The sequence below is a fragment of the Nelumbo lutea genome, chromosome 1 (genome assembly GCF_056320005.1).
Source record: "Nelumbo lutea isolate HS-2025 chromosome 1, American lotus-T2T, whole genome shotgun sequence".
Lineage (NCBI taxonomy): Eukaryota > Viridiplantae > Streptophyta > Magnoliopsida > Proteales > Nelumbonaceae > Nelumbo > Nelumbo lutea.
In genome coordinates, this window is record NC_142684.1 from 168,239,307 (window position 1) to 168,266,809 (window position 27,503).

Consider the following 27,503-nt stretch of genomic DNA (forward strand, 5'->3'; position numbering starts at 1 on the left):
AGTGCTTATTTTAAAAAGAAGGGCTTATTTTTTAAGCCCAAATTTCCAGCTTTTCTTAAGTGCTCATACAATAAGCACTTATTCAGATTTTTTCTCCCAGAATTGTCCTTAGTAAATTTTTAGAGCACCAATTATCCCCTTTCAATATTGCTACTTTTAGCAACACTGTTACTTTTACAAAAGCGAAGTACTTTTATGAAAACACTTTTATGAAAGTACTTTTACATGAAAGAACTTATACAAAAGTGTTTTAATAAGAGCACTTTTACGAAAGTACTTTTATAAAAGCACTTTTACGAAAAGTACTTTTATGAAAGCACTTTTACAAAAGCATTTTTATAAAAGCACTTTTACGAAAGTAATTCTATCAAAATGCTTTATTCATTCACTTTGGATTGGATATTCTGAAATTTTGAAGGAAAATGAAGGCCAAAAGAATAAGAATCACAAGTGCTTATTGGAGAAAAAGACCACCAAACATCCAATTGAAAAAGCTAGATGCCAAATGTAAATAAGTGCTTATTCGAATAAGCACTTATTTTTAGCATAAGCACTCCCAAACATGGCCTAAATGTGAATCATACCAAAGTGCTTCAAGCATGTGAAACTCTTAATGTGTTTGTTTATCTCCTAGTTGCTTTACATCAAGTAACAAGATGAAGTTAGGTGTCTTCCATTCTTAATCCTAGGAGGAGATTGGCACCTTTACAGAGGCAGAGCTGCAGAGGACAGATGGACCTGGAACCAAAGGAAAGGCTCCTTGAGGCAAGTCCAAACAAGCCCATACAGGGGTTCAAGAGCAGCAACCCCAACCCAAATTTTTGGCCCAGTATATGTAAAGGGGTCGGTTTTGTGATTTTGGCCACAATTCCTTCTATTTTAGGGCTAGGAATCATAGATAAGTTGATTTTGTTAGATGTCTTGCATTCTTAATCCTAGAAGGTTGGTATACAGAGGCAAAGGAATGATGGGCCTGGAACCAAAGGAAAGGCCCCTTGAACCAATGTAAGGGGGTTGGTTTTGTAGTTTTGGTCACAGTCCATTCTATTTTAGGATTAGGAATCGGAGATCAGTTGTGTTTTTGCTGCTTCGATAGTGGAAACTTTGGTATCTGGGATCCTATCTACAACAACTAGAGCATCAGATATTTGAAATGTCTTCAATTTTGTTTCTTTTAAAGGCTGATGAACCATTACTAGTGCGCAAGCACCAATAAAGGTAATCTAAAAGTTAATAGACCATTACAAAGGTACAAAACACACAACAATATAGAAAAAATAAATAAAAAATAAAAAAATAACCAAAAAAGCAAACTAAAATAAGCTGTATGCTTGGGTTGAGATGCAAGGTGACCCGAGTGCACCTAAGCATACCAGGAATGCACCTTTTGAAAGGGGTTTTACCTAACTTCAAGCAATGCATAAGCCTTAATATGTGCCTCATCTGTGCATCTAGACACACCTTGTAAAGAACACTGATGTGGACCCCACTGATGTGGTCCCCACAGTGTTCGTATGGCAGCAATATTTCTGTTAGATATGACAGTGTTAGTTGGTAGTTATTTCAGCTTTATTATTAGTTATTTCTTATTCTATTTGCCATGTAAGCAATAAGAGCAATTCAGCCCTTTTACAGTTAGCCAATAGTTATATAAATAGTAAGAATGGGTCGGCAGAAATTATGACCTTCCCTCTCTCTTTTCTGAAACTCTCTTCGTGTACCTTTTCTCTTCCTTTCTTCTCTTCTTCTCCTCTTCAATTTTGCATCCTTTTTCTTTTTAATTCAAGACTGATTGTAGTCTAGATCGACTATGTGGTATCAGAGCCGACCAAGGAGCTCTTATGCTAGTCTGATTAGGCCGACTGCATGAGAAACTCCTAGGTTTGGAAGCTTTTCAACAAGGAAGGAGGATCGGCTGATTCTTGGAGGTTACTGGTAGTGTGTGGCTGCTACTAAAGAGATTGTAGAAGTCTAGGAGAGTTCCACTAGTCAGGAAGAATCAAAAGAAGCTTTGGATCCTCAAGATTTGGGTTTTGCATCAACCAGAAGGTGGCGGCCAGAGATTTTTTCATAAAGTAAGCTTTTTTCTTGTGATTGACTTTAGAGAAGATCATCTTGGTTTAGTCTGAGAGGTGCGGCTGAAAAATCTGTGTTTTCTTTAGGGTTTTGAGAGAAAACCCTAAACTTCAGAACTGTTATTTGTTTCATATCAGAATTTGAGCTGGTTTCGTTCAGAATTCTGTTTTCAGTGTTCTTTGGAAGACCTAGGCCGGATGTTACCAGTTGCTTGGGTGCTGTTTCTCCTATAACAGTAATTAAAAAAGGTTTTTTTATTAATTCTTGATCAAGAATGGAGTTCAAGACTCATGGGGAAGGTGTTTTTGGGACTAGCAATTCTGGTAACATGTCTGAGAATACCTTTCAGATTACAACCGTTAAGTTTGATGGATCAAACTACCTAGAATGGGCTCAATCAGCCATGATGGCCATTGGGGGAAGGGGAAAACTGAGCTACTTGTTGGGAGATGTGAAGGAACCAACTAAGGAGGACCAAACCTATACCAAATGGCTTCAGGAGAACTATTTGGTTATAACATGGCTATGCAACTCTATGCACCCACATATCAGCCGGAACTATTTGTGGCAAAAACAATTAAGGAAATCTGGGATGTCATGAAAGATACATACTCCCAACCCCTTAATGTTGCTAGGGCTTATGAACTGAAATGTGAGGTTAACAACCTTAAGCAAGGAGAGAAACCAGTCTCGATTAACTTCTCTACACTGAAATATTTGTGGCATGAAATTGACCACCTAGAAACACTTGAGTGGGAAAGCCAGAATGATGCACAAACTCATAGAAGGCAGGTTGAGACTAATAGGGTTTTTGAGTTCCTAGCTAGTCTGAATCCTGAGTATGATATCGTGAGACAACAACTACTGACAAGAGACAGTGTGACCCTATCACAAGCCTACTCCTTAGTGCATAGTGAAGAGACTAGGAGAAAGATTATGATGCAGCATCAGCCCTTCCCACCAGCCTTGGCAGCAATTAAACCTAAGTCTGGGGGTGATACAGAAAAGGATATAAAGAAGGAAGACAAGCAGGATCTACTGTGTGAACATTGCAAGACACCCAAGCATATTAAAAACACCTATTGGAAGTTGCACCCTCATTTACTCCCAACAAAACTCAGGAACAAAAGGGGAAATGCTAATATGGCTTTTTATATTGATTGTACCTCCTCATCGGGCACAAAAGGCACACCTCTAGACACCCTAGCTGCTGTCCGAGCTGCCTTGACTCAGTTGGAAAAGGAATTTGGAAATTCAGCTCAATCATCTCAACCGCCATCAGCTCCCACATCAGCTTTTGCTCATTCAGGTACTCAGGCCCCAGCTTATCATGCTTCAACTCCAGGTGACACTAAACATTGTTGGGTAATAGACTCAAGTGCACCTGATCTTATGACTGGCTTGCCATCACTGTTCACTACATATCACTTATCTTTCGGCAGAGATAAAGTGTCTATTGCTGATGGTTCCCTTGTTCACATGTTGGGCAAGAGAGACATCAAGTTGTCTAATGCCATCTCCTTATCTTCAACTCTGCATGTTCCTAAGCTTAATACTAACTTGCTTTCAGTCAGTAGCATTACAAAACATCAGAATTGTTCAATAACCTTTTTCCTTGACCAATGTGTTTTTCAGGACTTGGAGACAAGGAAGGTGATTGGGATTAGTCGTGACACGAATGGGATCTGTTTGCTGGAACACAGTAGCCGAAGAAGAAGAAGAAGAAGAAGAAAAGAAGATTTGAGAAAGGCGGCATACTCACTTCAGCCGGCCCTACAATCTTATATAGATGATTATAAAATAATGTTACATGAATGGACTAGAATGCCCCTAATTAGTGATGGGACACCTAGACAAATAAATCAAATAAAACATTAAGCAAGTTTAGGCCCAATAACTAAGAACTTAAGACACAAATATGGCTAACATAAACACTAAAACAGCCGAACCAACACTCCCCCTCAAGCTAAGCATGGATGTCAGTCATGTTTAGCTTGCCAAGTAACTCTAAGAACTTCGTTGAAGCTAGTCCTTTAGTTAACACATCTGCAATCTGCATCTCGAAAGGAATATAAGGAATGCAAAGTTCTCCCGAGACGATTCTTTCTCTAACGAAGTGTTGGTCAATCACAATGTGCTCCGTCCTATCATGTTGCACTTGGTTATTTGCAATGTTGATGGCAGCCTTGTTATCATAGTACAGCCTGAGAGGACACTCAACCTTTATCTCGAGCTCACCAAGAAGGGTCCTAAGCCACAGCAGTTCAGCAACACCATGAGCCATAGCACGATATTCAGCCTCTCCAACAAACATGCAATACCCAGAAGTAGACTTCATGTCTCCAACAGAGCCAGCTCAATCTGCATCAGTATACGCTTCAATTTCAATTTTATTGTGTTTTATGAACAGAATTCTTTTTCTTGGGCAAGTCTTCAAGTACATAAGAATTCTTTCCACTGCTCTCATATGAGGAATCTTTGGAGAGTGCATGAACTGGCTGACAACATATACAGCATAAGCAATATCTGGTCGAGTGAGACGAATATATCAACTTCCCTACCAGTTTTTGGTATCTTTCTTTATTAAGGTAGTCCTCTCCAACTGATTCCTGTAGACCATGGTTCTGTTCTATTGGAGTATCTGCTGGTCTACACCCCATCATACCTGTCTCCCCTAGAAGATCAAGGACATACTTCCGCTGACATATATAGATGCCCTCTTATGACCTAGCAACTTCAATTCCAAGGAAGTATCTCAGATGGCCCAAGTCTTTGATCTCAAACATAGAAGCGAAGAACTATAATCTTTTTATCTCTTCCAGATCATCCCCTGTAATCACCATATCATCCACATAGACGATTAGTACCGTAAGTCGGCTATTCTGATTCCTTATGAACAAAGTATGATCTGCACCACTTTGAGTGTATCCCACTCTCTTCATGGCCCCACAAAGTCTCTCAAACCAAGCCCGAGGAGACTGTTTAAGGCCATATACTGCTTTCCTCAGTTAACATACTTTCCCATCAAAGCCATAACCTGGTGGAGGATCCATGAATACCTCTTCATGTAGATCACCATTTAGAAAAGTGTTCTTCATTAATACCTCTTCCATCCCACTAGTCTCCCCCTGAAGAGGATTCTGAGAAGAATGAAAATAGGAGTGAGACTCAAAAAATACCACATCTTCTGTGACATATTTTTTCTTGGTGACGGGATCATAACACTTGTAACCTTTCTGTGTAGGAGAGTACCCTAGAAAGATTCCTTTCATAGCCCTAGGATCCAACTTTGTCTTCTTTGGACCCTTTACATGTATAAAACATACACAACCAAAGACTCTAGGTGGAAGAGGAAAGTCTGGATGATTAGGGCAAAGGATAGAGAAAGGAGTTTTCATACCCAACGCCTTGGATGGCATCCGATTTATCAGATATGATGCGGTAAGGACTGCTTGGGACCAGTAGTGCTTGGGAACCTTGTGCTGAAATAATAAAGCTCAAGCGGTCTCCAATAAGTGTCTATTTTTGCGCTTAACAACCCCATTCTGTTGTGGGGTACTGGCACAAGATGACTGATGTAGCATGCCAGCATCCTCCATGAACAGGCTCAAGGATCTTTCAAAATATTCCGCAACATTGTCCGAACGGAATTGCTTAACCTTCTTGTCGAATTGAGTTTCAATCATTTTACAAAATGCCATGGTTATCCGTGGCACTTCATCACGTCCTTTTAACAAGTAGATCCATGTGCATCGTGAGTCGTGATCAATAAAACTGATAAGTACCGAAAGCCATCCACAGAAACAAGGGGTGAAGGGCCCCAAACATCAGAATGGACCAAATCAAAAAGAGCTTGAATTTCATTACTAGAAATTGGATAAAGAGTTCTACATTGTTTTGGCAACTGACACACTTCACAAACTAAACTTTGACTTGAAATACCCTTGAATAATTTAGGAAACAACCCTTGCAATGATAAAAAAGGTAAATGACCTAGCCTAGCATGCTACAAGTGTAATTTAGCTATTGACTCCTCATTACTCTAACTACTAGTAGCAGATGATTGTAAGGCCGAACTTATGTCTGCACCAAAATAGTAGAGACCTCCACACTCATGACCGCTCCCAATCGTTCTCTTCGTCAATCTGTCCTGAAAGACACAATGAGTAGGAAAGAAAGTTACGCTACAGTTTAAATTCTTGGTAAGCTTCGAAACAGATAAGAGATTGGAAGTAAGATTGGGAACATGTAGAACAGATTTAAGAGAGATATTTGCTTAGGTCAACCCCCCCCCCTTCCCAGACATGGAGAGGGAACCATCAGCAACTCTCATCTTATCTTGGCCAGACATCAATTGGTAAGAAGAAAATAAAGAGGGCATGTGTGTTATGTGGTCAGTTGCACCGGAATCAATAATCCAAGAAGTAGTCTATAGAACTAGTTGTGATATAAGCAAAGACAATACTTGATCTAGCACGAGAGTTGGAAGCAAGGGAATTAGTCCTTAAACGGGTTAGGGCCCGGCTAAGGACCTCCACCTCATCAGCAATGAAACCCAAGGACCCGGATGTGGAGGAATTAAGAGACTGTCCCATGGGAGAAGATGCAACTGTAGATGTGTTCTTCAAGCTATCACCGCTATGACTAGTAACATGGTTCCCACTTGTATGATTCTTCTGGGACTTCTTGTCTTTCCTTATTGCAGCTAGTTTCAGATGAGGATAAAGAACCCAACAAGTCTCTTTTACATGCATTTCACCACCACAATGAAAGCACTTAAGATGCCTCTTGTCTGAATGCTTGTTCCCCTTTTGGTTTGAAGAAATCAGGGTTAAATGTTCAACAGGCTGTTCAGCTGGCTGTGTTTGAGTGTCAACTTGCATCTCTTTCCTCCTAACCTCTTCATTCCTCACTAGATAATAGACATGATGTAAATCTGGCATTTCATCCTTTCCCAAAATTTGAGACCTTATCCTCTCATACATTGGGTCTAAACCAACCAAGAACTTAAAGGCTCTACCCTCTTCAATTTGTTTATCATGCCTCTCCTTGTCTTTTGCATTCTCCCAATCAAGAATAAGATGATGATCAAGTTCTTCCCATGTCCTTCTAGGGTTGCAAAATACGTTGCAACTGTCATATCTTCTTGTCTCAATGCAGCAATGTCTTGGTTCAGCCTATAAATTCTGGCATTGTTCTTTCTCTGTCCATAACTTTTAGAGACTTTCTCCCAAATCTTAGCAGCAATAGGAAAGTGTTGAACAGTCCTGTCCACTCTTGGAGTCATTGAAGCAAGAAGCCAGGGCATAACAGTAGCATTTTCCTTATGCCATACTGCATACTCCGCACTACCCACTACAGGTTCCTTCTTCTGTCCATCTAAATAACCCGTAAGTTCCCGGGAAGTAATGAAGAGCATGGCTGAAACAGACCATTCTCTGAAGTTATATTCATCCAACAATACACTGGTGATCTACAAAGCTGTGCAAATTTGGATTTTCCAGATTAGGGGACCTCCCACCAATTCTATTATCCCTAAAAGACACTTCTCCCAATATTGAAGACATCTCCTTCCTCTTACAATGATCACAATTGAAAACTCAGTACAAAGAACACTATTTCGGACTTACCGAAGCTGTTGCAGGTCTGAGAACCCCTTGTAACAGATCTGAAACCAAGAACAATCCACTTTTGTACTGTTCTAAACTCTTCTGGGCTAGACTGGGCTTTGACTTCTACTGTCGTAGACTATGATCACCCTTACAATCTATACTAGAACTGTCGAAATCAGTCCTTCCACCTAGATCTGTTCCACACAGATCTCTCTTAGCAGCCAAATGGCTACTACCTGCTGCAAGGTGTCTAGTAGGGCATTGGTTTCTGGAACAAACTCCCCTTAGGCCCTACAACCAAGGGAAACCCTAGATACAGACCTTGTTGTGTTCTACGATCAGCCCTAGGGTTTCTTCACAGTGGCCAAGATAGGAGAGAGAGAGGAAAAAAAGGAATAGAGAAGAGTAGAAAAAAGTGACGACTGTAACCAGACAGATGGATTAGTGCTCAAATACCATGTTTGTTGGAACACAATAGCCGAAGAAGAAGATTTGAAAAAGGTGGCATACTCACTTCAGTCGGCCCTATAATCTAATATGGATGATTATAAAATAATGTTATATGAATGGACTAGAATGCCCCTGATTAGTGATGGGACACCTAGACAAATAAAACAAATAAAACATTAAACAAGTTTAGGCACAATAACTAAGAACTTAAGACAAAAATATGGCTAACATAAACACTAAAATAGCCGAACCAACAGGATCTATCTACTTGGAGAGGGTTCATATTGGAAGATAGTGAAGATAGGAAGTCTTTTGTTTCTCAATCTGGTAGTCAAGTTATGCTTTGGCATAATCGGTTGGGTCATTTATCTTTTCAATCTTTGAAGAATTTGTTTCATGATTTATTTGACTCTGTTCAGATGTCCAGTTTGAGATGTGAGAGTTGTGAGCTTGCAAAGCATTGTAGAACATCTTATTCATTGAGTAATAAAAGAAGTAATAATCATTTTGATATTGTGCATACCGATGTTTGGGGTCCTTATCACATCACTGCTATGGGGGGTATAGATATTTCTTGTTGTTTGTTGATGAATATACCCACTTTTCTTGGGTTTACCTTATGCGTTCTCGAGATGAGGTTCATGCTTTGACCTGGATCTTTCATCAAATGATTTTAACCCAATTTGGGGTCAAAATCAAAATCTTCAAATCTGATAATGCGAAAGAATACTTTGCCAACCAATTAGCTTCTTATTTGCTTGACCATGGGACTATCCACTAAAGTATTTGTCCTCATACACCACAGCAGAATGGGGTTGCTAAGAGGAAAAATAGGCACATATTAGAGGTGGCCAAAAGCATCATGTTTAACTCCAATGTGCCTATTTGTTTCTGCACAGATGCTATACTTACAACAATGTATCTCATTAACTGAGTTCCTTCACGGGAAGTGTTTTAAAAGCGAAAAGCGCACAAAAAGCGACAGGTTCCAAATGCGCCTGAGGCGCAAGGCGAGGTGGGCACCTTTTTAAAAAAGGAGCACAAAATTAAAAAAAAAAAAACACGTGTAAAAATTCTAAGAAATCAGGAAAATATCAAAAAACGAAGTTAATTACTTAATTATTAGCTCAATTGGTTAGAATTAGATAGTTACATTATTAAACATTACTCATTAGAGGTAATGTAATCAGCTTATCAGAAATCTGAAGTTAATGAATCAGGAAATAATCAATCTTGAATCTACTTATCTACTGAAATAAAAATTAGAGATAAACTCATAAACTGATAAAGTATGAAATCAGCAATGGTTCAATATAAAAATTAAGAAATCAGCATGATTAAATATAAAACAATTATAGAATATGCAAAATGTAATCAGCATTAAATATAAAAGAATTAAAGAATATGCAATCAGCAATGATTCAATTGGTTAATCAGGAAAATATGCAACAAGTAGTTAAGTACAGAATTAAGAAATCAGCATTAATGAAGTTAACACTTAAAAGACACTTACCTCTTGGTATCATTATCCTCTCCATGGCTCACACCGTTACACTCACACGTAACAAAATCAATATAAAAATTAATCATTTATTGTAATAAGCAAGTAAGGAAAAAGATTTGAAAAATATTTCAAAAAACAAGCTATATATTAAGTATTTAAATATGTAATATTAATTTTCTAATATAAAAAAAAAGGTTCTTTTATCAATCATCATTCCAGCATTGCATAACCTATACAAAAAGCAAGTTTACTGCCTAAGTGATAATACAAAATCTCAAAATCATATATTCTCATATGTCCATTGACTCCATTGATCCATTGATCCATTGATCCATTCTTGATTCTTCTTTCCTCATTCCAGCATTCATTCTTCCTCATCATTCCTTCTTCTTCACTTGGAAATTCCATATCATCTTCATACTCATCAGATTTGTAATCATTGATATTCTCCTCTTCTGTTTCTTCTTCTATGTCAAATTCATCTTCATCTTCCAAATGAAATTGGGAATTTGATGTGCTAGGTCTTCTGGAATTGGTTGCCTCGGGCCACTTGGCTCGTAACTGTGAAGTTGAGCTTGAGCCTCTAGATCTTGTATATCTTAGTGGCTCTTCAACTCCAGAAGCACGAGCAACATCTCCCCATGTCAATGAATCACCATCATCAAATACCAAATCATCTTCAGCCCTATCCATCTCTCCCAATAAACCACTCATTACTTTCATCAATATCTTTTAGAGAGATGGGATCGATGTAACTACGGTAATCAAAACTCTCTTTCAACATCTGGTTGAACTTAATAAACACCAAATCATTTAATCGCTTTTGATCCAAGCGATTCCTCTTTTTGGTATGAATCTGTGAATTCATAAAATAGCATTGAATTACTAAAAAATTCGAAAATTAAATGTAAAATATAAATATAAGATAAATTACACAAGTAAATTTATTAATGACATACATGCTCAAGCACACTCCAGTTCCGCTCGCAACCAGATGCACTGCATGTCAAACTAAGAATTTTGATAGCAATTTTTTGTAGATTTGGAGCTGAAGCACCAAATGTTGTCCACCAATCAGCTGAAAAATATAAAAATTAACTAAATGAGCAAATTTACTAAATAAAAATAGCAATTATTAAAATAACTAAAACACAAATATTAATTGACTATATATGAAATTATGAATATTCACCCGGTGCTTTTATCTTTCCCTTCCAAATGGCTATGTTATTACTAAAAATACCTTCTGCATTCTTATACCTTGATAATTCATCAATGGTTGTATTCAACTTGTTCTTGTCACTTTCAAACATCTGGATTACTTTATAAAGGCCATTTATAATATCTTCATCTGAATCAATTCTTTCCGCATCATCATAATAAAATTGAGGGTTTAAATAGAAACCAGCCGCATGAAATGGTTGGTGGAGCTGACAATCCCATCTCCTATCAATAATCTCAAAAATCTCTGATATCTTTTCCATTTTACCATCAAATGCCTTCAGAATTGCTTCCTTTGCTCTATCAACAGCCTCATAGATGTAACCCATAGCCGGCTTGTTTTCACAATCTACCAAGCATAAGACACGAACAAGAGGGCTGCATACCTTAAGAATATATACAATGTTATTCCAAAATGAAGGCATCATTGCTGTCTCTACAACCCTTCTACCCTTGGCTTCCTTTGCCCACTTGCTATCGCTCCACTCAATACAATTGAACATCTCCCTCAAGTTCCTCTTTTTCTTAAAAATGCTTTGTAATGTAAGATAGGAAGTAGCAAAGAGAGTTTTGGCCGGCTTAATCAATTCCTTTTGACTTGTAAACTTTCTCATCAAGTTTAATAGGCCCGGATGGTTGTATATGTATCCCGTTAGTGCTATAGCCCTCTCAATAGTCCCCTTGACAATAGGTAACTTGCCAATGTCTTCCAGAATAAGATCCATACAATGGGCAGCACACGGTATCCAAGTCAAATGATGATACTTAGCCATCAAATATTTTCCTAATAACACAAAAATAATAATTTTAGAAACAAAACAATAAAAACTAAGCAAAAGTTATAATTTCTAAAGAAAAAAAAAACAAGTTAGAAAATTTACTTGCCAAAACATAGTTTGAAGCATTATCAGTAATCACTTGAATGACATTCTTTAAAACAATCCTCTCAACCATCTTCTCAAGTAAATTCAACAACTTCTCAGCTGTTTTTATATCACCCGATGCATCGATGCTTTCTATGAACAACGTCCCAGCACGGCTGTGGACCAAAAAATTGATTAGGGTTCTATCCTTTCTGTCGGTCCATCCATCAGACATTAGAGAACACCCCCACTTTTCCCATGCCTCCTTACGATGCTATGATAATGTCTTCGTGTATTCAACCTCCTTTTTCAAGAAAGGAACCCTTGCTTCATAATAGTTTGGGATCTTTAATCTAGGCCAAAATTGCCCAATTGCTTCCACCATAGCTTCAAAGCTTTTCAAGCGAATGGTATTTAAGGAAATACCCACTTGATATAACCACCTAACAATACGTATGCAAACTTGTTCCCTCCCTTTGTTATATGTTTCAGTGATGGTGGTTTGTTTCATTCTTTTTTGTTCCCTTCTCATCTCTACAACTTGCTCTAGACTAGGTGTTGTCAAAAATTTATCCATAGGCCCTTTTTGTCTTTTAATGGGTGGCTTGGAACTTGATCCAGCAGATGTAAAGGGCCTAGGACATGAATTAGAACAACCACCAACACCACGAAAACAGAGATTCTATCCCTTTCTTCCATCATCATGTTCTCTTTTATCATTCTTTTCTTTTGCATATATCCCAAAACTTCCTCCCTAACTTCTTTAGGGCACTTGATACATCCTTTAACATTCCTCCTACCACCAACAATGTGCTCTTTTGCCCTATAAATTCCTCCATTACTCACTTTTCCACAGGATTTGCAAGTGACTAATTTGTATTATTAGGGTCTTGTAGAGAGCAATACTTCCATGCTGGATCTCTCCTACCACTACCAGTTTCATGAGAAGTATTGCCTTCATCCATGTCTAGTTGTACAAAAAAAAGAGGAAACTAAATTAATATTTAATAATCAATCAAAATAAATATATATAATAAAACAAAAACAAATCAACTAAAATAGCTAACCAAGGAAATACCGAAATAGAAATCAGTAATGCTAATGCATAATGCTTAATTTCTTTCTTTTATTTTTATTTAAAGTTCATTCAATACTTCAATCTGTATTCTGTATTTCTGTAACCAGAAGTTCAGAAAATAATGCAACAAAAATAGAAAATTGAAGTACTGAACTGAACTGAAAGTCTGAAAAAGAAGTTCAGACAGAGCCGGGGCTGGGAGCCCTGTTTTCGTGTAAAAAAAAGAATGGAAAAAAAGAGAAGAAGAAGAAGAAGAAGAAGAAGAAGAAGAAGAAAGTGGGGGAAGAAAGAAGCAAAGAAAAAACTAAAAATAAAAAAAAAGAAAGGGGTCGAGCCCTGTTTTCCTATTTTCAAATTCGAACTAATATTTGCTACTGATAAAAAAAAATATTGTGTAACAGTGGGGCAGAGCCCCTGTTTTAGTGTGAAACAGACATGGAAAGAAGAAGAAGAAGAAGAAGAAGAAGAAGAAGAAGGGGACAGAGCCCCTGTTTTATTATAAAAATATTTTAGAAGAAGAAAGACAATGAAAAAAAATAAGAGTGGGCAGAGCCCCTGTTTTTCTATGAACAAGAAGAACTGAAGAAGGAGAAGAAGAAGAAGAAGGAGAAGGAGAAGGAGAAGAAGAAGAAGAAGGGGCGGGCAGAACCCCTATTTTCAGTGTAAAAAGAGAAGAAGAAGAAGAAGAAGAAGAAGAAGAAGAAGAAGAAGAGGACGGAGCCCCTGTTTTACTGTAAAAATATTTTAGAAGAAGAAAGACAATGAAAACAAACAAGAGTGGGCGGAGCCCCTGTTTTTCTGTGAACAGGAAGAACTGAAAAAGGAAGAAGAAGAAGAAGAAGAAGAAGAAGAAGAAGAAGGGGGTTGAAACCCTGTTTTAGTGTGAAACAGACAAGGAAAGAAGAAGAAGAAGAAGAGGGTGGAGCCCCTGTTTTACGGTAAAAATATTTTAGAAGAAGAAAGACAATGAAAAAAAAACAAGAGTGGGCAGAGCCCCTGTTTTTCTGTGAACAAGAAGAACTGAAAAAGGAGGAGAAGAAGAAGAAGGAGCTGGGCGGAACCCCTGTTTTCAGTGTAAAAAAAGAAGAAAAAAAATACCTGATGATGATTGCTGAAAGCCTGAAGGCCCTGAACGTTGGAGTTGGTCGTCCGACTGAGAGATAGCCTCTGATAGAACTTCGAAGGTGGTTGTTCGATTGAGAGATGGCCTGAACTTGTTGACAAAGAAGAACGTGGGGGCTGAGGGCTTGAGACTTCGACTGATACTAGGAGTCTGACAAGCCTTGCATGGTAAGTTTTTTTTCTCTTGAGAGGGTCGGGACTTTCTTTCGTATTTGCTATATCATATCCCAACCATTTTGGCACATAAAAGGAAATAATCTATACATATACGATTACAATCTATCTATAAAAGTCAATTTAAAAACAAATAAAAAAACCAAGGGAAACCAAACATAGGCACGCGCTTGGACCACCTGACGCCTGGTCTGAGGCGCACACCTTTGGCGTAGAGGCGAGCACCTTACTAAAGTGTAACCGCCTTGACCCATGCGAGGCGCCAATTCTCGAAAACGCCTCACCTTGCGCCTCAGGCGCACCTTTTAAAACATTGTTCATGGGTTCTTGACATGAAGCCTCCATTTACCCTCCTATACCCTGACAAAAGACTTGTTTACTATTCCCCTTAAAACCTTTGATTGTATTTGCTTTGTTTAGATTCTTGGACCTCATCGTTCCAAATTTGATCCTAAGGCCTCCAAATGTATTTTTCTCAGTTATACACAAACTCAAAAGGGATATTGCTGCTACGAACCCACTTCTGGGAGAAGATTTGTCTCTACAGGTGTCACTTTCTTCGAGGATGTACCCTATTATCCTAGGGTTTCTCCTCAAGGGGAAAGTAGTGAGTGTGGGGTTAACTCATCAGAAGTTCCTTTACCTGTTCCATTGAGTGATGAGGGATGTAATGGGGAGGTGTCAGAGGTGTCGGGATTTGAGAATCCATCACAGGCGGTGGAGGCAAGTTGATTTCGGTCATCAGTAGTCCAGGCCAGCCCCAGTTCCTTCTGCGGATCCAGATCTAGGTACTACAGTTCCTTTATCAGATCCAGGTTCCACTGAGATACCTTCCACTGTTGAGCCCTTACCTCCTTTGGATGACATTGACTTCCCCATTGCAGTCCGTAAGGACAAACGGCATTGCACCACATCCACGGCTCACTGCATTTCCCATTTCTTGTCCTATGAACACCTGCCCCCCTCTTGCAGGTCCTTCCTCACATCTATTGTTGATATTCCTATCCCCAGAACAGTGCAGGAGGCCTTGCCAGTTCCTGAGTGGAAAGATGCAATGAAGGTTGAAATGGATGCTCTTCTGAGGAATAATACTTGGGAGCTAGTTGACCAACCTAAAGGGAAGAAACCGGTTGGATGTAGATGGGTATTTACAATGAAACATAATGCTGATAGTTCCATTGAAAGATATAAAGCTCGGTTAGTTGCAAAGGATTTACTCAGACTTATGGTATAGACTACTTGGAGACTTTTACTCCAGTGGCAAAGATGACCACTATTAGAGTTTTATTGTCCCTTACAGCCATACTCTTGGCCCTTGTTCCAGATGGATGTTAAAAATGCCTTCCTCAATGGAGACTTGTGGGAAGAAGTCTACATGCAGTTGCCCCTGGATTTTATGATGCAAAAATAGGAAAGAAGGTTTGTCAGTTGAATAAAGCCTTGTATGGACTCAAACAGTCCCCCAGAGCTTGGTTTGATAGATTCAGACAAGCCCTTGAAAGATTCGGCTATGTACAAGCCCAATCAAACCATACGTTGTTCATTAAGAGAGTGGACTCTTCCTTGACCTTGCTTGCTGTATATGTGGATGATATTGTAGTGACAGGGAATGATAACGGTGAGATTAAGTCTCTCAAACAACTCTTTCATCAAGAATTTGAGGTGAAAGATCTACGAGAGCTACGATACTTCTTGGGTATTGAGGTAGCTAGATCTAAACATGGGATTTTTGTTTCTCAAAGAAAGTATGTTCTAAATTTGTTGGAAGAAACTAGAAAGTTAGGTGTTAAGCTTGCAAATACACCTATTGAATAAAATCACAAGATTAGTGCAGAGGGTGGAAAGCAACTTGAAGATAAAGCTATGTTCTAACGATTAGTTGGAAAACTCCGCTATCTTTGTCTCACACAACCGGACATCAGTTATGCGGTCAGCGTTGTCAGTCAATATATGCACTCTCCTAGGACTACTCACTTATTTGCAGCTAAGAGGATATTAGCATATTTGAAGAAGTGCCCAGGTAGAGGTATACTATTCAAGAATAATAATCACATGAAGATAAAGGTTTATACAAATACTGATTGGGCTAGGAGTGTTGATGATAGAAGGTCTACCTTTGAATATTGTGCTTTGTTAGGAGGTAATCCGGCCTCCTGGAGGAGTAAAAAGCAAATTGTTGTTTCTTGTTCTAGTGCAGAAGCTGAATACAGGTCCATGGCTAATGGTGTGGCTGAAATCCTATGGTTGAAATCACTATTTGAGTTGGGTATTGCTTATGAGAAGCCCTTAATGCTGCATTGTGATAATCAGGCTACTATTAATATAGCTCATAACCCGATACAACATGACAGAACTAAGCATGTTTAAGTAGACCAACATTTTGTCAGAGAAAGGGTTTCATCTCAAAAAGTGTCTTCCATATATAACCTCCAGCATGCAGCTCGTAGATCTTCTCACCAAGGTTGTTCCAAGGAAGAACTTAGAGGCAGATCTATGCAAGTTGGGAATGACAAATATCTATTCCCAACTTGAGGGGGAGTGTAGAGAACATTGATGTAGACCCCACTAATGTGGTCCTCATAGTGTTCGTACGGCAACAATATTTCTGTTAGATATGACAGTGTTAGTTGGTAGTTATTTCTTATCTATTTTCCATGTAAGCAGTAAGGGCAATTCAGCCCTTTTACAGTTAGTCAATAGTTATATAAATACTAAGAATGGGTCGGCAGAAATTATGGCCTTCCCTCTCTCTTTTCTGAAACTCTCTTCGTGTACCTCTTCTCTTCCTCTCTTCTCTTCTTCTCCTCTTCAATTTTGCATCATTTTTCTTTTTAATTCAAGACCGATTATAGTCTAGATCGACTACTCACCTTTTAAAACACTACTCACCATACTGAATGAAATACAAAATTAGAAATGTTGAGGAAGTGGGGTGAAATTGCAAATTGCACGCAGACCAAGTCAGTAATGAGTGTGGCTTGGACCCCCCCCACCTAGTGGATTCTTGAAATTAAACTTTGATGGATGCAATAGGGGAAACCCGGGACAATCGGGGATCGGGGATGTTTTTAGAGATGAAAATGGGGTCATCTCTGCTATGTTCTCAGGCCCAATTGGAGTGGGTGACTCCCTTAGAGCTGAGATATGTGCAGTTATGGAAGGAGCCCGGAAAGCTAAGGAATTGAACATCAAGAAACTTATAATTGAAGGGGATTCAGAGGTGATGATAGGGTGGCTGACTAAAGATCAAAATGATTTATGGAAGTATAATAATGAGAAGAATAAATTCAAATGGCTGGTGCGGGAGATGGAAGTTAAGACATGTTGGATTAAAAGATCAGCTAATTCCCTAGCTGACGGTTTAGCAAAACAAGGGGCAGAAAGGGATTCTTTGTTTTGGGCTAAGTTGTAACATTAGTGTATTTGTATCTTTGTATTTTCTTTTTTCATTTCTTGAAGTTCTTTGTGACTCTTGGAAGATAAGTGTGTTTGTCTTCCACTTGTAAATTTTCTACTGATGAATTAATGAAAGTATTATTGATAAAAAAAAATACAAAATTAGAAATGGCTACAATGTCTTTTTTTATGGAAGGACACCTGGTGTGATAACTGGTCATTTATTGCACCAAGTCAACACTCTTCCAAATTTTCAAGGATAAAGGAGCAGTAGTAGAGGCTCAATATGAGATTAGAGGAAATGAACCTTTATGGATCTCAAAAATTCAAAAGGAATATAAAGAGGGAATATGGTCAACATATTACAGAAACCCCAATATTGCAAACCAGTGGTGGGAGCCATAGATACAAGAATCAAGAAGCAAGACAAGTAGGCAATGTTCTGTTATATCTTTTTTAATCACATTTGTAACCCAGGTTGGAGCTCTTTCCCCTGCAAAAGGTTGCCTTCATGATGTGGATAATTGTTTTAGGGTAATGTGTTACCAGGGATAAAATTCATTAGGTATGGAGATACTTGAAACAGGATGGTTCCTCTATGTAAAGTCGACATGGACATTGCATACCATCTTCCATTCACCACTCCTTGCTTCTGCAATATGGTCTCATTTCTGCCATTTAATCCATAGGAGAGTTTGGACAATTTACCATCTTGGAGCATTTTCCTGTGTTTCCTTCTTTAGGGCAATAACAACAAGAAAACATTCCCCTCATACACCTCCAGTCAAAGTAATATGGTTGGACCCCACAATCCCACATTAAAGATTTCTACTAGGAAGTAATCCATCTAAGATCAACACGTGTGAAAAATGCAAAATAGAAAGCTGCATTGGGCTTTATCATCCCACATCTTCTTCGTCTATAACGCAAGCTGTGAAACCACTAATAATCTGTTAATCTCTTTCCCTTTGTTAGCAGCATTTGGGACCATTTCTTTCCTCTCCACTACCCTTAATAGAGGCAGATGCCTTGTTTGTGACTATCTGCTTCTCTCCTGGAGAGAAAACGAGGAAAATTCTGTGGAGGTTCATAAAAGCTGACACTTTGGTAGAACATAACTTCAAGGTGGCAATAAGGTGGCTCCAAAACAGCAGCCTAGGACCAAAGTTCAAAATATTGATACAGGCCAATATGTCAGATGAGACGTATCGGCCTGTATCTTTAGTTGCTTTTATTTAGTTTCTCCAAACCGGTTCAGGGTGGTCGGTTTTAGGCCCATCTACCGCCCAAAACAGGTCAGACCCCGAAACACTTAGTACAGGGGCGTATCGGAAGGTCACCAATATGATACATATCGGCCAATACGTGACAAAATTTAATCCATGCCGAGGACCTTGGCAATACAACCACACAATCAGGCACATAAAGCAGTTGGCTGAAAGAATGGGTACAACCATCGGGTTCAATGATCAGCTAATGAACTAGCCAAATAATGTGCACAAAGGGTACAATTTTTTTTTTTTTGATAATTCAAAGGGTACAATTATTTTGGTGAATACCTCATAGGGGATATGCTGTTAAAAGGAAAGGATGTAAAGGATTAGAAAGCACATCTGCTGCAACTGTGGTCAAAGACTCCCTTGCTACCCGCCAATGAAACATTGACAGGTCAGTGATTGAAATAAATTCAAATCTTCAATTGAACTGATTTTTAATTTCCACTGCTGGCATGCCCATCTTTCTTTCGTTTTTTTTTTTTTTTTTTTGTGGGGGGGGGGGGGGGTGCGAACCATATTTGTTGATGGAGTTCAAGGTACATATTCTTTTATACATCATTTTATCTCACAATTAATAAAATTTTCAACAGCTATTATAATATCATGTACACATTCTTTCATGATTAACTAATAAATTAAGCTCCTAAAGCTGATAAAAAGAATTCAGCAGTAACTCCGCAAAGCATGAAATTCTTGACATCTCTGCTTCCTTTTATTGCTTTTTCAGATGGACACCAAGGAATCTTATTTTTTTTACTGATGCATTAGCTAAAAGTGGGGTAGGATGGAATATGCTGTATAGTTAAGAATTAATGATTTCATTGATTACTCTTTGGAATATTGGAGGCTTCCCTTCCTTTGCATTAGAATCCATTAATTACTGTTGCTGATCAATGAGCTGCTGCTATGGAATATAACTCTTGGGATCCATTTTACTTGAACCAGAATGGAATCCATAATTGCTCTACTTGTGCTCAGACAATGAATCATATGCCATGTACCCTTCTCCACTTTTTTACTCCATCTAATATCTCAGATTCCTGTCATTTTCTTACTCAAAAAGATGATTTTCAGCAGATAATGTTAGAGAGTTTTTTCGAGATAGACCCAAATAGACATACTGGCAAAATCAAAATGATTTTGCCACTGCTAACTATTGCAGATATAACTATAATGTACAAACAGCTTTTGCAGAAACGTAGAAAAGCACTTTGAGAACCAAACCTGTTTGACAAAATAGCCAACAGCATTATTGTCTGCATAAGTTAGAAAATGAGTGAGCCCATCAACATCACGAGCATGCTGCTTTAAGTGATTCATAAGCCTGGTGCCATAGCCTTTAACTTGTTCATCTGCCGTAATTGCACAAAAAGCTATCTCCCCAAATTTTTGACTGCATTTTTCAGAGTGCCAATGAACAAGAACAAAAGAAAAAACAAAAAACAAAAGATGAAATTGAAGTACAGGTATTAAATAAGACAACACAGACAACCTCTCTACAGTCTCACAACAAAATGTCCACTCTCACACAACCTAATCCAACACAACCAATGGTTTAAATAAGCAAAGGATCCAATTATATCAGAATTACATTTAGGCCCCTCTTCCTCCCATAAATGCATAGAAGTCTCCAAAAGTTTATCAACATAACAAATATACCCTTATAACCTCCGAGACTCCCTGAAAGAAAACCGAGATACAACAAAATACAACATGGTAGAAAAATAATACTTGGAATGATTTTTCCTTTTTCATTTGACACATAGTAGAAAAAGTTTGTATTGAAGTTAAAGCTTACCTTATTTAGTAAAATATTATTACTTTCAACACAAAAGGATCAATGAAAGAGAAAAATATGGCTATCATAACATAACCGCCTAGTTTACCTGACATATGGGCGATATGTAATGCCCCCAACAACCTGATTGTTCCCGATAACCATCACGGACTTGTGACTTCTGAAATAGATGAAAAGTGACGGCAGATAAAATTACAACAAAAGAAATGAGATGGGAAAGCAATAAATTCACTAAAATGCAATAGTTAAAAGCAATATAACCACTGAAAATTAGAAGGTATCAAACCACAATTTGACAACTTCAACTCCAGAGTCAACATGTGAAATCTTGCCAAATAACTGACTTCAACAGTTGAAACATGAAAAAGCACATGCACACATTTAATATGAAGCCACACTCTCTATGAAGTCAACACACCATGGCAAACCTACCTACAGGCAAAAGTAATAACACAAAGAACATTTACTTTTATCAGTAATCCCACAGAGAACTTCCAAACAAAGTGCCCCCCCCCCCAAAAAAGAGAGAGAATATCTAAGGGACCAAATAATTCAATATTCCTAGTTACTGCATTTAGTCAACAAAATTGATTCACAAGCTAATTAAATGCCATAGCAATCAACTCGATTTTCAACAAGGCACATTAGTTCATATCCCTAGATAAATACACCCATTAAAAATCCTCACACTCAGGAAAAAAGCACAAATTAGTGGGGATGACAGAGGTTCATTTCTGCTATAGTTTTGGGTTAAACCAACACCAATCCTAAACAAATATTTGTTTGGTAATAAATAAAAAAGAAAAATTTTATTATTAAAAAGAAATATTGCATCAAGGTGATAAGGAATAACCAGAATCAAAAAAAGTACAATAAGCAACTAACCTAACAAAATATATCAACAACCAAAATCATACTCTAAAACAAACCAAAGTTATCTTCAAAAGCATCCTTTGACACAACTTCAAATTCTGTCCAATCTTCTTAGAAAATCCCTGAAGCGTCTAAGTCCTCCCAACACTCTATTATCCCTTCCCCCTTTCATTGCACTTATTATTCGACAAAGATTGAAATCTCCCCCCACCACCCAAGGTCCCATGCTAGCCTCTTCATAAACTCCCAAAATTCCTCCCACATTTCAAGCCCGTTCCCATCCCCATTACGACCATACAAATTTGTAGGTAACACCATCCCCTTTGAGCCCCAGATGATTCAATACCACAGACACTGAATATGTACCCTTGAACCAACAACCCACCCAGAACCCAAATACTCACATCTCAAATGATTATCAACCCTCCACTTCACAGGCTACTCATCCACAACTATTTGAACCCCACAAGTCACTCAAAATACCCATATCCACCTTTTTCCAATTCCTTTTCTTACTACAACACCAACTCCACCTTTTTTTATCAGCAAGAAAATTGTTAAATGTTTTAATATGAGAGGGTGGGTGTCCAGTCACCCAAAGATAATGAAGACAGAAAAACAATGTCCAAGATCAAAAGAGTTACAATATGCCAACACCACCCTATTACTCCTAATAACATTTCTCACTATATCCCTTCTTCGGAAATCTATAGATCCCCTAACGTTCCAAGAACAAATTCTCATATTTTTTTCTTCTTTTTACTTGTTTTGTCTACAAATGATCATTATCAGTAATGGTTTGAGGTCAAAGTTCAAAATTTCGCAACATATCGGCCTGTATCGGCCAATACGTATTGTTTTGACAAAGGTCCAATATGCAAAACATGTAGAAATCATCTGTTTCGTTTCTTTTTGTATGTATTGGCCGAAACAAGCCCATACCGGCCATTACAAGCCCGAAATAGTCCGATACACTTAATTCATTTTGGGAGTTCTTTTTTATCATTATTTTTTCGTTAATCTACATTTAATACCCAATTCTCTCTCTCATTAATTTCGTTAATTACTCTTGTATTTAAGTCTATTTTTTCTCCCTCACATTAACTAGTTAATTACTCAATTTGAATTTGAATTTGAATTTGAATTCTAGCGCCTAGTTCAAATCCTCTCTCATTAATTAATGATTCTTTCTCTCGTTAACGCAGTTGTTACTCATTAATTGCATTAACCATTAATTTTAGCTCTTATAATTGTAAACATAAAAACTACAAGTTTTAGTGATAACAAAATTTGAACCTTAGTCATTAGATTCTAATGAGTAATGACCCTTTTTTATCAAAAGTAATGACCATATGTTCACCACTAAGCCACACTAATCTGTTTGTTATGATCATATAAATTTTTATTTTCAAGTAAATTTTTATTTTTTCTTAGTGGATGTTCCATGTTTATTGACAAATGCTAGAATTAATTATTAATTATAAATTAATAAGTATTAAAAATATATTGATCATTTGAAAATTCATGTATAGTTTTTCCATTATTTTTCAATGGTTATTAATTGTGTCCAAATATCTCACATTTTACATAAGCCATTAAATTATGTTTGTTTACATTAAATAACTTATTTACAATCATATAAAATTTGTAATTATTGTTATTGTTGTGAGTTTAATTGTTATTTTTATAGTTGTTGTTAGTGGGTTGTCCTCTTAAGATGTTGTCGGTTAGTTAGTTAGTTATTTTCTTTCTTTTTGTTATTAGTTTGTTTCTAGGGAGAGCCACCAGGGGCATACTTGTAATTTCAATTATTTTTATAAGTTAATATAAATAAAGAACTGGCGGCAGCCAGGGTACGGTTTTCTTTTCTCTCAATCGTATCTGCCTCTTCTTCTCTCTCTCTCGTCTCTCTCTCTCCATGAATGATTACATGGTATCAGAGCAAGGTTTTGGGCTATAAGAGAATTTCGGTCTCTCCTATTTGAACCTGCTTCGTCCTCTTTTCCTTCTTTGATTTCTTGGATGTGGAAGACAGAGAAACCCTAGCTGACTACTTGTGGCTCTTCCTTTGGGTTCTTCCTTGGTCGTAATATCAAGGAAACCCTAGTCGAACAAGGGCAATGCAGAAAGAGACTCCCCTTCTTCTCTGTTTGATGTTGTGAAGTCAGTTTCTGGTTGGCAACTTCGTACAGGTGCTAGACAGGGTATGTGTTCCTGTTTTTTTTATTTTTGGCCAATGGTGTAAAGGCCTTATTCCTTGGTTCTATACATTCGTTTGGATGCGGGATTGTTAGACTGTATGGGCTGTAGTCGAACTGATAGTATATTGTTCTAACGTCTGCCTTGGCTGGTGTTGGACTGATTATCGGGCTGGTTTAATGACTGAACCATCACAAAAGTAAATTTCTTGAGGTTGGTATTCTGTTTGTGGTTGTTGTGTAGTTGTGTGGGATTTGGACTGATTTCAGCAGTGATCTATGGCAAACTATGATTCAACCTCATCGGGGGTTACACCGACCCGCAGCACAGCTGGTATGGGAGGTGAAAACAAGATGTTTCCCATGCCCATTACCCCTTTAAATGGTCTAAACTACCTGGAGTGGGCTAAAAGCATAAAACTTTATGTAACGACTAGGGGAAAAGCTGGTTACATAAATGGAAGGGTAAAAGAACCCAAGAGTGAGACAGTTGAACATGATAGGTGGCACCAAGAAAACAGTATGGTGATGTCTTGGCTCCATGCAGCCATGGAACCTGATGTGAAGAAGAACTTTATGTGGGCAGACACCGCTAGTGACATCTGGGAACAGGCCAAAACTAATTCAGAGCAAAGGCATTATGCCAAGGTTTACCAGTTGCAAGTCGAATCCTCAATTTGTAAACAGGGAAATCGTAGTTTGCCTTCATATTATTCAGCCCTTACTTCCATATGGAAAGAATTGGATCATTATCAGGCTATAGAGTGGAAACATGATGACGATGCTAAGGCCTATAGGAAGCTGGTTTCTCAGTAGCGTGTGTTTGGCTTCTTGTTGGGACTGAATCCTGCCTATGAACCTTTGAGAGTTCAGATCCTAGGAAGCAAAGAGTTGCCGTCAGTTCACGAGGTATACTCCCTTGTTCAATCGGAAGAAAGTTGGTGGGGTGTGATGGTTACAGCTGAGGGGGAGCAACAAGTTGCTTTGGCTGTGATAAGTAATAACAACATGGGGAAGAAATGTGACACCAAGAAGGTTGATGATAAAAGACATGTTGTTTTGTACCCATTGTCGGCGCTCACGGCATACACGTGACACATGTTGGGACATTCACGGGAAACACAAGTGGGCAGTGAAGAACCAAGAACAGGGTAAAGGGAAAGGCCAAAAGAAGATGAACACAGCACACAATGCAGCACATGTGGCAACCCAAGATACTCAGGGTGCTAGTACTACTCGGGACCACCTTAATAATTCTGACCCCAAGGAAGATATAATGAATTCCTTCATAGATCACTTGGAGTCTTATGGTAGGGCCTTGCGACAGATGGATAGCTCAGTCACTGGTTCTCCTACTTCATTTGCATCTACATCAGGTAATACGGCTTCTGCATTCCATGTCACTCCCACTGGTTCCCCTTGGATCATTGACTCAGGGGCCTCTAACCACATGACCGGTAAGCCGAACTTGTTTCAGACTTATAGCCTTTTGTCAGGAAGGGATAAAGTGAGGCTTGCAGATGGCTCATTCTCCTCCATTGTAGGCCAATAATCAATATCTCTTCCCCATGGCCTTAACCTGAATTGTGTATTGCATGTCCCTCAACTTCCTATAAATTTGCTTTCAATTAGTAGTATCACAAGATCTTTAAACTATAGTGCAACCTTTTTTCCTGGCTCATGTGTTTTTCAGGACCTAACTTTTGGGAGACAATTTGTAGAGGGAGCTTAGTGGATGGTCTCTACATTCTTGACAACAAAGCTGGTCTCTGGGTGTCATCTTTAGATTCACATCGTCAATCAAATAAGAGTTGTTGTAAGGCTTGAGTGTTCCTGTAATTGATGTTAGTGGGACAGTTTCAGTTTACTTTCTTTTCTTCTTTTCTTATTGTTCTTATTCTAGGATATGCCACCAGGGGCATACTCGTATTTTTGCCTCTTTATGAAGTTTAATATAAATAGAAAACCGGCGTCTGCCAGTACTGAGTTTTTTGCCTCTACTTCCTATCATCTCTCTCTCTCTCTCTCTCAATCATCACAAAGGACCACATGGTATTAGAGCCAAACTTCTGGGTTGGAGAAGACCTACGATCCTAGCATCAGTCTTTCCGAAGGGGATTGGGACGTGACTACTTTTGTTTCAGAAGGAAAAGGAAAAAAACCTAGCGGCGGCTTGTTTTCTTTTAATTCTCTCTGGCGACTGTGCTTGCAAAAACCCTAGTGGCTCCATGCGATAGTTACTGAAAACCTTAGTTGTGTATGGTCGTGGGATGGTGCTGGTCTGTTGAAACCCTAATCGAAGAAGGGTGTTGATGGTGCAGTGAAACCCTAGCAGGTTCTGATCTAGTGTTGAACAGGTGAGGTTTTGTTTCAGTTTATCTCAGTATTCTTTATCCAATGGTGCGTAGGGCTTAGGCCTTGATTATATGGTTACTAGTTTGAATAATTGGTTGGATAGAGTGGAGGAACCACATTCGAACTGACAGTAATGTCTGTGTTGGTGGTGCTAAACCGATGACTAGACTCCTTGTTGTTCTGTTTGGACGTTGTAGTGACTGATTTCTCATTCTCAGCAGTAGTTCTTGGTGACTGATTTCTCATTCTCAACAGTAGTTCTTGTGCTCTCAGCAGTATTGAATAGCTTGTTCCTCACATCCTAGGAGTAAACCCTGAATTGCCACATTCCAGTTGTGGTGGTTGTGTTGTTAGGAGGCATTTGGACTGGTTGGTTGTAATTTTCAATGGCAAGTCAGGAACTGACCTCACTAGGGAATACCTCCACCCGCAACACAGCATGTATGGGAGGTGAAACCATGGTCTTTCCCATGCCAATCACTCCCTTGAATGGTCTGAACTACCTGGAGTAGGCTAAGAGTGTAAAACTCTATATAACAGCAAGGGGTAAGGCCGGTTACATCAATGGAAGGGTGAAAGAACCTAAGGGTGATACAGCTGAACATGATCGGTGGGACCAAGAAAACAGTATGGTGATGTCTTGGCTCCTTGCAGCAATGGAACCTGATGTGAAGAAGAATTTTATGTGGGCAGACACCGCCAATGAGATCTAGGAACAGGCCACAAATACCTATACTGAGCAAAAGCATTATGCCAAGATTTACCAACTACAAGCTGAGTCTTCTACCTGTAAACAGAGAAACCGTAGCTTGTCCTCATATTATTGGGCTCTTACCTCCATATGGAAGGAGTTGAACCATTATCAGGCCATAGAGTGGAAGCACGATGATGATGCTACGGCCTACAGGAAGCTGATCTCTCAACAACGGGTGTTTGCTTTCTTGTTAGGGCTGAACCCTGTATATGAACCATTAAGGGTACAGATGCTAGGAAGCAAAGAATTGCCTATAGTGCATGAAGTATACTCCCTTGTCCAATCTGAAGAAAGCAGGCGGAGTGTGATGGTTACAGCCGAGGGGGAGCAATGAGTTGCCTTGGTTGCGGTGAATAGCAGCCCAACAGGGAAGAAAGGTGATCCTAAGAAGGCAGATGATAAAGATAAACTCTTTTGTACCCATTGTAGAAGGTCACGACATACACATGACACCTGTTGGGACATCCACGGGAAATCCAAGTGGGCAGCAAAGAATCAAGAATAGGGTAAAGGTCACGTGAAAACTAATGCAGCACACATGGCAACCCAAGATACTCAGGTTATCGGTAGTACCCGGGACTCTCCTAATAAACTTGACCCCAAGGAAGATATAATGAATTCATTCAGAGAGCATCTGGAATCTTATGGTAGGGCATTGCGGCAATTGGATAGCTCAGTCACTGGTACTCCCTCTACCTCCTTTGCATCTACTTCAGGTAATGTGGTTTCTACATTCCAAGTCACTCCCACGG

At 38.7% G+C, this 27,503-nt stretch overlaps 2 protein-coding genes across 2 annotated transcripts in view; both read right to left on the reverse strand.

Annotated features, from left to right (window-relative positions):
- HAG1 (histone acetyltransferase of the GNAT family 1) overlaps positions 1 to 27,503 on the reverse strand; it is an 88,080-nt gene that overhangs the window by 26,021 nt on the left and 34,556 nt on the right. Inside the window, exons 4-5 of the mRNA XM_088960429.1 lie at positions 20,660 to 20,731; positions 19,998 to 20,166 (exon numbers count right to left, since the gene is read on the reverse strand). Coding sequence (XP_088816555.1) covers positions 19,998 to 20,166; positions 20,660 to 20,731 — 241 coding nt within the window. The remainder of the gene's footprint in view (positions 1 to 19,997; positions 20,167 to 20,659; positions 20,732 to 27,503) is intronic.
- LOC148879046 (uncharacterized) lies at positions 9,769 to 11,637 on the reverse strand. Its single transcript, XM_088960431.1, has 3 exons — positions 10,903 to 11,637; positions 10,602 to 10,720; positions 9,769 to 10,498 (listed from the first exon to the last, which is right to left on the reverse strand). The coding sequence occupies exons 1-2, from the start codon at positions 11,634 to 11,636 to the stop codon at positions 10,717 to 10,719; spliced, it is 738 nt and encodes a 245-aa protein (XP_088816557.1). The 5' UTR covers position 11,637; the 3' UTR covers positions 9,769 to 10,498; positions 10,602 to 10,716.

Coding starts and splice junctions, on each gene's coding strand:
- LOC148879046 (XM_088960431.1), bottom strand. CDS start 11,636: ATGGCTAAGTATCATCATTTGACTTGGATACCGTGTGCTGCCCATTGT.